Source organism: Astatotilapia calliptera, chromosome 18, assembly GCF_900246225.1.
Source record: "Astatotilapia calliptera chromosome 18, fAstCal1.2, whole genome shotgun sequence".
NCBI lineage: Eukaryota > Metazoa > Chordata > Actinopteri > Cichliformes > Cichlidae > Astatotilapia > Astatotilapia calliptera.
The window spans coordinates 10,015,306-10,031,538 of record NC_039319.1 but is presented as its reverse complement, the minus strand read 5'-3'; the positions used below and the strand labels follow the sequence as shown (position 1 = coordinate 10,031,538).

At 39.5% G+C, this 16,233-nt stretch overlaps 1 protein-coding gene across 1 annotated transcript; it reads left to right on the top strand.

Moving 5' to 3' along the window:
* Positions 1–3,362: 3,362 nt before the first annotated feature.
* On the top strand, positions 3,363–15,942 carry LOC113010961 (cathepsin Z). Its single transcript, XM_026150265.1, has 6 exons — positions 3,363–3,559; positions 5,917–6,074; positions 6,226–6,405; positions 9,602–9,752; positions 13,607–13,772; positions 13,962–15,942. Exons 1-6 carry the CDS (start codon positions 3,432–3,434, stop codon positions 14,073–14,075), a joined length of 897 nt encoding a protein of 298 aa, XP_026006050.1. The 5' UTR covers positions 3,363–3,431; the 3' UTR covers positions 14,076–15,942.
* The last annotated feature ends 291 nt before the right edge of the window (positions 15,943–16,233 follow it).

Sequence of the window (16,233 nt, the reverse complement as noted above, 5' to 3'; positions counted from 1 at the left end):
AACAAGCTGCCATTGTTTCCTGTCAAACCCACAGCTAGATCTGGGAATAATCAGCACAGAAGTGGAAGGAGATGCTATATCTTTTCATAATTGATGTTAGAGGGAGTGAATACAAAAGAAAATGGCCCCAGAACAGAACCTTGCGGAACTCCACGTAGGAGCGGTCCAGAGGGAGCTGTTGAGCCTCCAAAACTGTCCCTAAAACTTCTCTCTGACAAGTAGGCCTACGATCTAAATTACTCTGAAACTGTTGATGGCTGGCAAACTGCTGTAAGATCTAAAAGCATTAAAATAACTGAGTCTCCAGAGTCACCAGGTAATAAAAGATCCTTAAAAAACCTTAAAAGAGCAGATTCTGTGCTGTGAAGTGGTTTAAAGCCAGACTGGAACACCTTAAGAATCACATCTTCCTCTGAAAAATACTGAAGGAGGAAGGAGACGAGATGTTTGCTCTACAGTCTTATAAACAAAATAGTTGAGAATTTTTTCACAGTGTTGAGGAAACACCAAGAAATTTTCTTTTTCCACCTTTTGTCATTCTTGCCTGATAATCACGAGTAATATCATTTAACCATTTAACGTTTTGTACCAGGACATATAACTTTAAGCAGACAAAAAGTTAGAAGTTATAGGGCTAAAGACATTAACTCTTCAGTATTTAAAAACAGGGAGGACCTATCGGTCTCCATGGCAATATTATATGGGTCAGCTGCCATGAGCATCATCATCCATCCCTCCATTTTCTTAAGAGTTTTTAGATTTAGAATCAAGATGGGGCTCTGTGACAGCAGTGACGCGCAACACTTTGGACAGATTGGTGTCAATTACGGGAACATTGTATATGTCATTCTGTCAATGTGCACTTCTATCTTTTTTCAATCAAATATTTGGATAATAAATAAAACATCAGGGAACACATCATCCAGAAATGAAATTAAAGCAGAAAATGTAACCTAAATCATGTAGCAGGGAACCGCTCTGTAAACAGAGATGTGAAAGCATATTCCCAATCTGATTTCCCTCTTTGATGTTTGCCTTTATATCAGTCCAACCTTGGTTGGGACCCAACAGCAATTATGTAACTCATTTCTAGAGCCCATCTCCTACTTTTAACACTGCAAGTTAGCCTGAGCACCTATCACGTGAGCCGAAAATGGATCATGCAGCAAACAGACTGAATTCTTGACTGAATTATGGCCTAATGCACATATATTCTTTAATCACGTGCAAACAACTGCTGACATCTCACAGAATGAGACATCACTGAATTTCAGCATCATCCTGTAGCATAATATGTTTGTTAAGAGGTTCATATTCCCCAACCAGTCCTCTGCACTCCATTAGGTGTAATGTAAGTGTAAGTGGGAGCTGAGTGTGTTATTTAAAAGTTTCCAGTTGATCATAAAAAATCCACACTGTCCCCCAATACTTGGTTCTATTTATTATAGTATAAAAATTAACAGTATTAAACCCATTATTGTTGCCTTTATTTTCTGTTATACTGTTGAGTTTGATTTAGACTTCTGCTGGAAATCTATCAGAAGAAGGGAGAGCAGCTTTGTTTTTGATGGAGGACAGATTAAGAGGACTGCACCCAAGGCTCACTTTAACCTGAAAAAGAGTAGTGAACTGTTAAAACAAGCTACTCTGTGGTGTCAAAGAATAAAGAAGTGGTGCTGAAATGAACAGAACAGGTCCCTATAATAGCTTAAGGATGCTAATTATGCCACTGCAGAAATGCTTGTTGGTTTATTGTTATTGCCTGAAAAGAGAGCAGTCATTTGTGATTTTTGTTAGGTAGTGATCCACGTAAAAGCCTGCTTCAGTGTGTTGTCACATGTCTTAAGAAAAGAACTGACTGATAACCATACAGTTAAAAGTCAGTTACACAAACATGTCTTCTAAAATGCAACAATGACACAATATATGTACATTTTTATATTATATGTGTATATATATATATTATATGTGTATGTGTATATGTATATATATTATATGTACAGTGGGGCAAAAAAGTATTTAGTCAGCCACCGATTGTGCAAGTTCCCCCACCTAAAATGATGACAGAGGTCAGTAATTTGCACCAGAGGTACACTTCAACTGTGAGAGACAGAATGTGAAAAAAAAAAAATCCATGAATTCACATGGTAGGATTTGTAAAGAATTTATTCGTAAATTAGGGTGGAAAATAAGTATTTGGTCAATAACAAAAATACAACTCAATACTTTGTAACATAACCTTTGTTGGCAATAACAGAGGTCAAACGTTTACTATAGGTCTTTACCAGGTTTGCACACACAGTAGCTGGTATTTTGGCCCATTCCTCCATGCAGATCTTCTCGAGAGCAGTGATGTTTTGCGGCTGTCGCCGAGCAACACGGACTTTCAACTCCCGCCACAGATTTTCTATGGGGTTGGGGTCTGGAGACTGGCTAGGCCACTCCAGGACTTTCAAATGCTTCTTACGGAGCCACTCCTTTGTTGCCCGGGCGGTGTGTTTTGGATCATTGTCATGTTGGAAGACCCAGCCTCGTTTCATCTTCAAAGTTCTCACTGATGGAAGGAGGTTCTGGCTCAAAATCTCACGATACATGGCCCCATTCATTCTGTCCTTAACACGGATCAGTCGTCCTGTCCCCTTGGCAGAAAAACAGCCCCATAGCATGATGTTTCCACCCCCATGCTTCACAGTAGGTATGGTGTTCTTGGGATGCAACTCAGTATTCTTCTTCCTCCAAACACGACGAGTTGAGTTTATACCAAAAAGTTCTACTTTGGTTTCATCTGACCACATGACATTCTCCCAATCCTCTGCTGTATCATCCATGTGCTCTCTGGCAAACTTCAGACGGGCCTGGACATGCACTGGCTTCAGCAGCGGAACACGTCTGGCACTGCGGGATTTGATTCCCTGCCGTTGTAGTGTGTTACTGATGGTGACCTTTGTTACTTTGGTCCCAGCTCTCTGCAGGTCATTCACCAGGTCCCCCCGTGTGGTTCTGGGATCTTTGCTCACCGTTCTCATGATCATTTTGACCCCACGGGATGAGATCTTGCGTGGAGCCCCAGATCGAGGGAGATTATCAGTGGTCTTGTATGTCTTCCATTTTCTGATGATTGCTCCCACAGTTGATTTTTTCACACCAAGCTGCTTGCCTATTGTAGATTCACTCTTCCCAGTCTGTCTTATATCTATATGGACATATAATGATATATATTATATAGTATTATAATAATATATATTTTCCATAATGAATAAATTCGTATGTGTCATGATATGTAGTATATTGCAATATATGTATATATTCCATCACTTTTTTGTGTATATATCCATCTATTGTGTTCACAGGGAGTGAACAGTGCTCTCTCGAGCCGACAGGGGGCTGTCTGTGATCGCGTCACTGCGTCAGAGGAAAGGGGCGGGGCCAACATGGCGGCTACAAATTTTGCATGTCTGCTGTTTTGTTTAGCATCTTTTTCACAGCAGTTTAGCGCCTCCAGGCTTCTCACCGAACCGTGTTATAAACCCATTAGAGACCACAGGCCGGACTTTGTCAGGTAGGTGAAGATTTCGACCTCCAGCAGTCACACAGGTACTCACGTGAGCTCAGAGAGGAGCTAAACTAGCTCAGAAATAGGAACTCTGGCAGCCTTCCTTATCCTAAAAGTTGGCTGCAGCGTCTCTTAATAATATGGTAATTACTCGTCTTAGTGTCCTTAGTGTAGTAATATAACGTTAACGTATTAATTAAATAAAAACGTATTAACATGAGTATCAAAGTGAGTTCCGGGATACTTTTCTGTACTTCAGTACTTTGGTGCAATCTCAAAAATATGTTTTCTCCCAATGACGTGTATTGTTTTACGTGTACAGTACTAGGGTTTTCCTTGAAACTAAGCTTATATATTTAGATATAGCAATATTATCACTAAAGCTACACTAAAAGGTATATGTTTAAAAAAAAACCACTTTAGTCACTAAAGTAGAAATAGGAGTAGACTTCGGAAAAATTTCACAACTAACATAACATTTTAAATGTAGTTTTTTGGGGGGAAATTATTTAGTATTTTTTGTTCATTTGGTTGGATTTATCAGCACAACCTGCCTGACGAGGCGTCTGTGAATGTGTCGAGAGCTAGGATGTCTGAATGGCTGCTTCCACAAAGTGTTGTGGTTCCTATTATGGATTTATTCTTCTAACAAATACACTCCACATAATAAAGACTGCAACACTGAAACAAACACTCTGAACCCAGTCATAAAAAAGCTAATTAGAAAATATAAAACTATTTGTAGTTAAATGTAGTTAAATCATAAATCATAATAGGGGTGGCCTGTGTTCCAGTTTCTGTGTTTTTTTATTACCAAATCACACAGAAATTAAAACTGGGCCACCAGTGTCTGGTTAACTCAACATACGCTCACAAGAAACCTCAAAAAGATGATCGAAGGATTCATCACTACAAATATGCAGAACAGCAGGTGAACAAAGGCTAAAGGTTTGAAGAGTTGTTACAGCAGAAAAAGGGAATACACACATGCAAAGAATAGTGACTATTACAAGACTGTGAAACAATCTTTACCTAATGAGGGAGATGGGAAAGTGTAACTAAGTCCTGTTTGGTCCTCACATGATCAGTCCGACACCTGTAATCTACACAGATTGCATGTGTTTAATTTTTAATTTAAAATACATACACAATTCACATGTCACTGTCAAAAAATCTCAAGGTGGAGGAATGGAAAATGTTATGAGTTTCACTGTGAGTGACCAGAATGGGCAGGATTAGACATGAGTACAAGGCTGAGATGGTTTGAACGTGTGCAGAAGAGTTATGAATTGTTTAAAGGATGTTGAAAAGGGATCTTCCAGGCAGGTGGACAAGAAGACCGCAGAGAAGATTCATGAATGTAGTGAAGGAGGACATACAGAGGGTTGGTGCCACAGAGGAGGGTGTTACAGATAGGGTGAGACAGAGGCCGGTGATCTGCTGTGCTGACTCCTAAAGACAGCAGCAGAAGAAGAAGAATTGAAATCTTATGATTGGAAATGTTATGAGACATTTCTTACAATGTTGTTGCATCATTTAGAGATTTACTTTACTGCTGTAGCTGATAAATGTGGAGCTTCATTCATCTATATTAGATAAAGTGACAACAAATTTGTGTGTCGTTACATGGAAAAAATGGTAACTTAATTAACTTCACATAGTTATTAAAAAAACAGAAGCAAATTTTTAGGGAGTGTGCAAGCAAAAATGAATAGAACGTTTACTCTTTACCAATTTCTTGTTTTACTAGAGTATTATGTCAAGGTTTAATTTGAGACATAATAGGAGATGTACAATACTTCCTTTGCCAGTATAAACAGTTAAAATTGCACCTTAAAACTGCACTTTAGTACTTTTCACCACAGGCTTTATTATAATAAACAAAGTACCAGTGAGATACCCATTTCCATTAAGTTCTCCATTAAACAGCAGGGCTTGATAAAAAAAAACAAAACCACAACATTGCAAACTGAGAAGTATCATTGAGAGTTCAAATACATTTCTTGATATGCAGAGGGAACAAACTAACATTTTTTTGGTCAAAAAAACATAAAATTCCATTAAATTAATACAAAGCCACGTCTGATTATCTGTAATTGCACAAAATTTGACAACTGGTGCAAAATCATCTGAAGTGAGATAACATGCTTGCTGAACTTTGTGCTCAGCAGGGACGGATATCACCGCACAGACATGCAAATGTCCTGTCCGGCTATTAGCACCCACAGGAAATGTCAGTCAGTCACAGCAGTTACACTACCCACACACTCCCGAGAGGGGATGATATTAGTCAGACAAGTGAAAACATCTGTGCTCGCTTTAATAACAATAATTACAGCTGCTCATCACTCCCCTTTGTTTAGGACGCAGGCCCGGCCGCATGTAGAGGTGTTGAAGCTTCCTCCGTCATGGGACTGGAGGAACATCGATGGGAAGAATTATGTGAGCGTCACAAGGAACCAACACATCCCCCAGTACTGTGGCTCCTGCTGGGCCATGGGAGCCACCAGTGCGCTAGCTGGTAACCATGACAACAGCGGGATGGAGGAAAATGATAATAGCGATACGGCTAGAGGGCATATTGTCATGTGAAATGAAAATGACTAAATTTAGTGGTAAGTGGAGAAGCATCCACCGGCTCCTGCTAATGTGTGTCGTTCTTTTTGTCTAAGACCGCATCAACGTCAAGCGTGGAGGAGCGTGGCCATCGGCGTACCTCTCCGTGCAGAACGTGATAGACTGCGGGAGGGCAGGTTCCTGTTACGGAGGCGATCACCTGAGAGTCTACGCCTACGCGCATGAAAGTGGCATTCCTGATGAAACCTGCAACAACTACCAAGCCAAAAACCAAAGTAAAGAAATACTGAGTTATATTTTGTTTGTTTGTTTGTTTGTTTTTCATCAAAGGCCATATTTCCTTTTGATTAGCTCCAATCAGAATTGGATGATGTTACTTAAGATTACTGGCATTTAAAAGTAATCTATTATTGCATTAACTGCTGAGGTCTGATTGTAAATTACACTTTAGGTGAGGCTGCAGTTATCTCTCTGTGTTACGCTGTGATAGACTGGCAATCTAACCTGGTCATAACCCACCTTTCACTCAATGTCAGCTAGATCTGATCAACTTATTAAATTCAGGGTTGTGGGGGTGGGGCTAGAGCACAGGTGTCGAACTCCAGGCCTCAAGGGCCGGTTTCCTGCAGGTTTTAGATGTGTTCTTGATCCAACATAACTGATTTAAATGACTAAATGACCTCATCAACATGTCTTGAAGTTCTCCAGAAACCTGGTAATGAACTAATCATTTGATTCAGGTGTGTTGACCCAGGGTGATATCTAAAATCTGAGCGTAGGTTCCAGACCCATCTCAACAAAGCCTCATGATGTTGGTCTGTAGCCTACTGTATATTAGGAGTCCCCTGAATTTTTTGCATAGCTAGTTGACAGTGATAAAATGTTTTCCACCACATGACCGGGAACAAACGTGTTAAATTCCCCTTTGAGTGATGGCTTTGTCCAATTTACATGCTCTCTGTTGTCAGCAACACATTAGAGAGGAGCTTCCAAATTCATGATGCAGAAGCAGGTAAATAAATAAAAAAAGCTGTTGTTAAGCTATTGTAAAAACAAAAAGAAACCTACAGACTGAAGAAGTGCTGACAAAGGAGGGCGTTGACAGCATTCACAGAGGGATGAGTGGTGGCTAGACACAGGTGAAGGTGATGAGGGCAGAGCAGACAATCACAAAGGAACAGGAAGCAAAACTAAAACAAGACACATGCCAAAATAAACTTCAAAGTTAAGCTGAAAGTAACAAAAGACAATAACTATCTCTGAGAGGTAAAGAGTGATGCTAACGTGACTGCAGAGAAAGAGCAACAGGAGGCAGAGGCAGGAGGAAAATTCGAGAAAGTAGAAGCTCAACACTGCACTGCAAAACCAGCAGAAAACCTTTCTGAGCTCCAGCAACTGGCCTCATCACCATCGCTGGGCTAAAATTAGCTCGCAGGTGGCTCTACAAAATATGAAGCAGTTGATAAGAGACCCATCACACTGCCACAGAATAAAGCAAGTACTTGAGCAAAGTAAATTCTTTTCTCTGTGACCATGCCAGCTTACCTGACTGACACAAAATATCCCACGTGTTGATTTGTAAGTGTGACTTTGAAAGTTTACCCAGAATTCAGCTTTGGTAGCTTTCTCCAGAAACTGTGACTGTGACATATATCATGATATTGATGGTTTGGAGTTTGGATCGTTTGGATTGGGTGTAAAATTGAGTTGGTTGCAGTTTATAACAGAGCTTAAATATGAGGTGTCAGCCCTGAAATTGTCTTTATTCTTGACGTTATGAGGGTTCAAAAATACTGGGAAAAAAGAGGCAAATGGAAAAAGTGCAAAGCTTCGACCCACCTCTGTGTCCTAAAAGGGCCTGTTGAAATGATCTCACTCTCTCTTTGTTGTTCAAGCACAATGGTGCTGCACCTGTGCCTCTGAAGAAATGCTTGTCCTGACCCGCCTGCACGGCGCTCTGACATGAAGCCTCTTAAATAAACGGTTCAGAGGAAAAGGTTGACTGGCATGCTGGGCATTTATTCAGGAACACAGAGAATTAATGAAACCATTAAACTAGTACCATCCCCCCAAACTGCTGGTACATTTTGGACACTGCATAGATGTGTTACCCAGCACATAATTATGTAGCAGTATTCACAATTATGTCTTAATGCACAGCAGAACATCATCCCCATGTTTGAGGGTTTGGAAACCTCAGTGCCTATTTTTGTGCATTGTACACACAGGACATAATTCTGTTTTACACTGAAACTATGATATCATATACAAATGTTTTTAAAACAGCTGCCCCATTGTGTTAAAAGCTCATCTTAAAATATTGAGCTACTTAGAGTATTGCTGCCATGGTATTGCGACCATTCTCTGTAATACTATAGTTAGACACGTATGTGATTCTGGTGGTAAGTCCTGCAGCTTGAGCAGCCACTGCATGGAGAGACATCTCAGAGGCGTTATGCTCACCAGCAGTACCGTAACTCTTAAAGAAATTCACATTAGCTCAAAGTCTAACGACTCCTTATGATAATACATTGACAGGCCAGTTCGCCGTGTTCTCAGTCAGTGGATGTAGTATACAGTTTCAGTGCACTATTTTTTTTTTAGTGGTGGTATTGTAATAGAGATTTTAAACAGCGCTGCGAAACAGCAAAAGCAAGATTACATCTCAACAAGTGATGTTAGTTTCAGTTTTCCATCATAAAGCGATGAGGATGAGTAAAGTTCCTGTGAAAAAGAAGCATAAACTCCTCTTTCTGGAACTGCTGCCACATGGCGGGGAGCAGACGGCACGATCAGGTGAACTCGGTCGGGAAGACAAGAAGTGACAAAGATGGAAAGCAATCAGTGATGAAGAAAGCGAGATGGGCTCTTCACTGTAATACGGACTGGGAGCCAATTCTTACTGCCAGCTTACTGTGCGTGGCCGATCTTACTGATGCTCTTGTAGCTGAACAGGAACAAAAATCTGTACAACCAGACTCCAAAATATGGAGAGAGAGAGAGTGGAGGCGATTAAAGCAGCAGATTATTGTAAGGAGATATTCTGCTTTCATATATGAATGCAACGGCTTGGTGTCCACAATTCTGGGCCTTTAGAGTAGCTATCTGTCTAGTTTTGAGATGCAATTCTAGTGAAGTCCTAGCATATTTTAAATCACTAGTTTTAACATGGTAAGTCTTGACATGTTCGCTGTTTTGAGGAAAAATGTAACTGACATAATTCTCAACTTAGTAAAATTAGAGATCAGCAGTCTGGCATCGAAGCCACGCCACATTCAGAGTCACTTAAATCACCTTTTTGTAATGCTCAGTTTGGCATTTAGCAGGTCGTTTTGACCATGTCTACACGCCTAAATGCATTGAGTTGCTGCTATGTGACCGGCTGATTAGACAGTAGCATTAACAAGCAGTTGAATCAGGAGCAAACTGAGCGCTCACTGAACTTTAAATCATCTTCTTCATTTGTTGTAGAGTGCGAGCTGTTTAACCAGTGCGGCACGTGCTCCTTCTTTGAGTCGTGCGCTGTTGTGAAGAACTACACCGCGTGGAAAGTCGGAGACTACGGAGAAGTTTCTGGAAGAGATGAGATGAAAGCTGAAATTTTCACCGGCGGACCCATCAGGTAGAGTAAGTCATCCTCAAAGTCATTTCTCACTTTTCATCCACCTACTTCTCCTGTATGAGGGAGGATACACTGCCTGAGATTTTCACAGAGAAGCTGTTCTCTTAGGGAAGTTTTTTTTTTCAGTGAATGACTATTTAATGATTCTTAAAACCTTGGAGAAAGATAACAGCAACGAGTGTCATTCTTTTTTACACTCAGAGAAATCTTAAAGTCAAATTGAATGCCATTAAGTATTGAAAAAAAATCAGACCTGTATGTGTATATATACAGTATATTAAATTTCACCTTGAATCCACTTTGATAAACTCAGCTGAGCGTTTTGTGTCCCTTTAGAGTTTACATCTTACATCAGCTGTTAGTCTTTTAGTGGTTTGGCTCTGACAGCTTTACATTATCTTTAAATTAAATCATGCAGTATTAACAGGGTCTTTAAGAGTTTCCATTGTGCTGTTGTAATATCTGCAGATAAGAACTATTCAACGTTTTTTTTAAATAGTTGATACCTAAGAGCCTTAATAAAATTAAAACAAGATTTTGGGCATGTAGGTGTGTATCACTGTCACGTCCCTGCTCAGCTAAGGCAAAGAGTGTGAAGTTCAGTAAAGGTATTTATTAACCAGCAAAATGGTTACAGTAACAAGTTAATATGTAAATGGATTCATACAGGTCTTTTACCCATCTACCCATTCATGTAGACGTACAGGACTTAGTTTAGAGTCATCAAATAATCTAACATGGAAATCTAGCTAGGATGTCTTCTGGTTCAAGTGTCACAGCAGGACTGGGAGGAGATCTTGAGGCATAATTTGGAGAGATTATGTCTCCCCTGAATGAGTTGGAGCCTATGACTGGAGGTCTGAGTATCTCTGCTGACTGCTGCTAACAGCTAACGAACTGTGCTCCCCGTCCAAATAGTACCCTGTGTCTTAACAGAATAACTTAACTAACTGTGGGGGTGTGAGTGAGCAGCGGGGTAAGCGACGCCTGGCAAAGTTTCCAGGAACCAGAACAAGTGCCTCAGAACAAACAGTACTTGCTTAAGGCTGTTAAAATAATTTCAAATTAAAAGTACTGGCTTACAACTGTGATCCAAGAGGCAGACTGCTCATATTAAAAGCACTGAGTAGCATCTATACTGCATTTAAATAAGGTGACAGCAACAAGGTGCGTTTGCTAAATGGTCATCCAGACTGGGCGCCTGTCCATTAAGACAGCAGGGTGATTGGTACTCGAATCACAGGCGCAGTTGGATCTGCATATGATGAAAAGGCTCAAATGATTAAACTACAGGGGCTGGGAAAACTGTGAAAACATTGCAAGAGAATTTCAAGTTAATTAAAGGAGACTTATTATGCCTTTCTTTATTTTATGTCATGCATATACTGTTAAAATTATGAATGTGCTTTTTACTGTTGTGAGTGGTGATATGGATACAACCCAAAGGAACAGGACATGTTGGAACATTGGGGGAAAAAGTCAAACTGAAGCAAAAATTTTAAAAGCTAGAATATACAGATCAACAGTAGGATTACTTTAGGCCGCAATATCTAATCAGCCGCTCAATCCATTTAGGGACACTGACATGGTCAAGATGACCTGCTGAAGGCTGTGGTATTTAGAAACACTGAAGATGACTGTGTCCAGCAGGATAACAAGCCATGAAATCATCTCAAACTGGTTTCTTGAACATGACGTAACATTTGTATTCAAATGATCTCCACAGTCACCAGATCTCAATGCAAAAGAGCACATTTGGGATGTGATGGAAAGAGAGAGTCACATCATCAGAATCAGAATACTTTATTAATCCCAGAAGAGATTATGTAATGAATGTGGAGCCAACAAATCTGCAATAACAGTGTGATGCTATTACGTCAATATGAACCAAAATCACTGAGAAATGTTGTTGAATCTGTGCCTCAGAGAATTAAAGCAGTCCTGAAGGCAAAAGGGGATCCAAGCCAGCACTCGCAAAGTGTACCTAATTAAGTGACCATTAAGTGTCTATATATGCGCACAGAAATAACTGAACAATAGCACACAGGTGTGTGCAGCACGCAGGAGGAAACATTGTGCCTTATTCACACAGTGTGTGGATGCTAGTCATTAATATTTTAGGGCCTGAATTTGTTCGTACTCCGTGAGCAAATTTAAAAGTCCCTCTGACCAAGCAAATGAATAAATGATGAAGGCCTGGCTGTCTTATAAAATGTAACACATGTCTATAATTTGAATTGAATACTACAATTTTTTGGTCATTATTTAGTTATTTAAATAATTACTTATTATTATATACAGTTAAACACAGTAAACCCCAAAATACAGTCTAATTTCTTGGCACTGTCCCACATATTCCAGAGAATTCTGGAGAATATAGATGATATTCTCAACGTCCGTTATTTCGGACAGTCCTCGCATTTTTTTATAGTGTCATAACTCTGGTGGAAACATTTTGGAAAGCTGTGCCATTTCTAACTACTCAGACATTATTACTCAGGCTTTTTCCTGCTTTCTTGCTTTAGCGGTGCAGGATACGCTCTGACATCACCAACATTTTCTGCTTCACTTGGAAGTAAACATGTTTCTCTGTACAAACAAGTAGAAGCAAATCTTTCATATAATAACAATTAGGTGTAGCACTTTTCAAAACCAGCTTTACAAAGTGCTTTCCAGAAACCAGGGTTAGAAAACAAAGAAGGAAATTATAAATCAGTTAAACTAAGGCTCATGTGTAATGTCAGAATTAGATACAGTGTGATTTAAATTTTCGTGAATAACTTAAACTTAACTTACAAATCAGCAACTAAAAGTAGAAGAAGACGAGTTAAATTTTATATATGCAAATATACATTAATGTAAATATATGCAAATATAAATATATATATATATTTGAAAATGAATGCATGGTGTTAACAACAAAATACGTCAGTGTGCATGTTTTACTAATCCAGCTGTAATTTTGCATACACTCTTGATTTTTTGCAGAGGCTGAGAACGTTCCCAAACACATATTAGTAAATAAAGCCCAATTAACTGCAGGTGAAAGTAACCGGAGCAGAGTAGACCATCACAAAGGAGAGAAAAGGCATGAAGTAAAACTATACACCACGGAAAACTAGACTTCACAGGAAAACAGGCAATAATCGAAGGCAACGAACAACCAGACATGAATGATAGCCAATAAACACGAAGTCAGGGATACACAGAAAGCACAGCACATAAATAAAACTAGAGGAACACAGAATAAGAATAAAATAAGGGGAAGAACTGAAATACAGTAGTATCAGAAAAAAGTCGAAACAGGAACCCAAAAACTCACACACACACACACAAGAGTCAAAACTAGAAAAGCATTGAAATCCAGACAGGAGCTAAAATTCAAAAATCCAAGAGCTGAAGGTCAAGATGACAACAAATGAAATGAAATGAAAACAAAAATCCAAAACTCAAATGCCGCAAAAAGTGTTTATTTCAAACAGTGCATGACCTGGGGAGCTGCAACAAGGAAAAATATGGAGCTGAAAATAAGCATAATGTCTCACCTTTAATGTGTCAAAGGATGTAATAATATCTATGCAAGGAAAGGTCCATCGAGAAAAACTGTATTTATTAACATTTGACTGCAGATTCAAAGCAGAAGACTGCGAACAAAACTTTGCACTTAAAGTTCTCACAATGCATAATACACACTTAAGATGCAAGTACAAATTTTGAGCCCGCTTTAAAAGCCGACGCATAGCTAAAAATGACCGTAATTTGAGCCCACGTAACGGTTCCATCTAAGATTTAGCATTACATTTCAGTAATGAAAGAAAATGGCAACATAAAAGGCATGAATTCTTGTCTTTCAGCTGTGCATTGATGGCGACTGAAGGCCTGGAGCGATACTCCGGAGGGATTTTCTCCGAGTTTCACCCTCTCTCTCTGCCAAATCACATCGTGTCTGTGGCTGGGTGGGGCGTGGGCGAAGATGGGATCGAGTACTGGATCGTCAGGAACTCCTGGGGAGAGTTCTGGGTTGGTATTTCACGACAGCTTGTGCTTACTCCGAGCTTAATGAGCTCTGTAAACTAAATTCACAAGTTCTTATTAATTTTGTTTTGGCTGAGCTGAAGCAGAAAATGTTTGTTTGATTTTTTCAAGACTTTTTAATTTCTCAGACTTGCAGTCAGAGTAAATAATGCTGTTTTGTTTTCTTCCTTTTAGGGAGAACACGGCTGGGCGAGAATTGTCACCAGTGCATTTAAAGGAGGAAAAGGCAACTGGTTCAACCTGGGTATTGAGAAAAACTGTGCATATGGAGACCCTATTGTAACATAGGTGCTTAATTAAGGTGATCAATCTTACTGAAATAACTGTGGATAGTTTGGAAACTTTAGGGAACGCTTTCCTTCTGTGTACTAAAATCAACATGTGCAAACAACAATTTGCTGTTTAATGTGGGTTTATTTTTTGAAAGTGCTTCTTGGCTGAAAGCAGTAATGTCCTGAAGCTAGTTCAATCCAAGAAATTGTTTGGTAACATCTTCCTGTAAAAAAACCTCAATCACAACATGTTATTTATGTACTTTGGTTTCTGCATAAAATAAACAGTATTACAAAGTCGCAGTGCACTCAGCTCAGAATCTTAAACATGTACAGACAATACCGGCTCTCACTAAGTATACTTCTTAGTGTTTATTTAAGAGCAGGAAGAACGCATTTTGAGCTCTTATCTGTCATCAGCACTACCAGCTTAAAGAAACTCTTCCATTTAGGATTTTCAGCCTTTACAGGTTGTCTGAGGATCAAGCTCAGACACGGTCTGTAGCGACAAGATATTTGTCGATGGTTTAGATACAGCTAAAAACATATAAAGGAATATTAACCCCTAAGCTTCCCTCTTAGAGAGACTTGAAAATCTCTTAAACATGTTTCCATTAAAAAAATGACAAAGTGTATCATTAAACATTGGCACATTTTATTTAAGCTGTTTGATCAAAGATTCACAGATCTTTGCAAATAAATGGGCCAAAAATCTGAGTGGTAAAGTGGTCGACGCTGATTGCTTCGGACCTCCTCAAACATATTTAAATTGTGAGGGGATTGGAAGAAAGTTCAAAGTTAAAGATGGACTCTTTCTTATAGAACCAAATTTGTGGTCTACTTCTTAAAATGCCCAAATGGGCTGATAATAGCATAGGAAAACTCAACTGAATTGTAAAATGTCTTTGCTAGCAGTACCATCAGTCATTATCAAGTCGAGTCACTTTTATTTGTACAGCAAATTTTACAACAACAGAAGTTGAGCCAAAGTGCTTTCCAGGCAGGTGCTGTTGCGTTCCAGGTCCAGACGTTACACTGATGCAGAACTGTACCCTGTCTGTGTGGTCAGAGTATGCAGATCTCGGATAAAGGCACTGATGCCGTTGACTTGCCTTCCCCAGACCTAAATCCAGTTGAGAACCTGATGTTAGGTATCTATACATCTGATGCAACCAAATAGCACTACAGACTGTCCAGAAGTTCACTGATCCAGGTTTGGGAGGAGATCCTTCAAAACAGCATCCACCTGCATCAGGAGCATGCCCAGATGTTAGCATACAGGATCATGGGGACTATACACACTACTGAGCTACATTATGACATGAGCAGGATCAGTGTGTGATTTAAATGTGTAGCTTTTGGTGTTACTTTAGGGAGCTCCCCTCCTTTCACTCTTGATGGGGCGACTCAGTCCACTTTTTAAAAAAAGCTTTGATTCAGTGAACATGGCAGTATTCACATGTTCACATGTGGTTCTCATGATGGTTTCTCCAGATTCTCTGAATCATTTGTTGATATTATGCACTGTTAATGATAGATATTCAAAGTCTTTGCAAGTTTACGTTGAGGAACATTATTCTGCAACGGTAGATTTTTGCAGATTGGTGAACCTCTGCCCATCTTTACTTCTGAGAAACTCCGCCTCACTAAGATAACCTTTTTACACCCGATCATGTTACTGACCTGCTAGTTGCAAAATGTTCAGTCAGCTGTTTCTGTTTAGTACCACTTACTTTTCCAGCCTTTTGCTGTCCTGACCCAAACATTGATTCTGTCATCAGTTTCAAAATGATCCGACATTTTTCATGAAATTGTAAAATGACTGTGTTTAAACATTTGACATGTTTTCCATGTTCTATTATGAATAAAATGTGGGTTTAGGAGATTTGCATTCAGTTTTTATTAACATGTTACACAGTCTCCTTTCTGAGAGCTGGCATTGTCATATTGGAGAGTACTTACGTGTGTGTGTGTGTGTGTGTGTGTGTGTGTGTGTGTGTGTGTGTGTGTGTGTGTGTGTGTGTGTGTGCGCACTGGTTGTTGGATTTTGTTACCATGCAATGCTATCAGTCTTTTAATCTAACTCAGCTCATTATTGTTCCTTTTATTCATTCGTTTTTCACATTTTAGAGAAAGCTTAATGTAAAACCTTTTCACTGTAGACATTTAAGTCG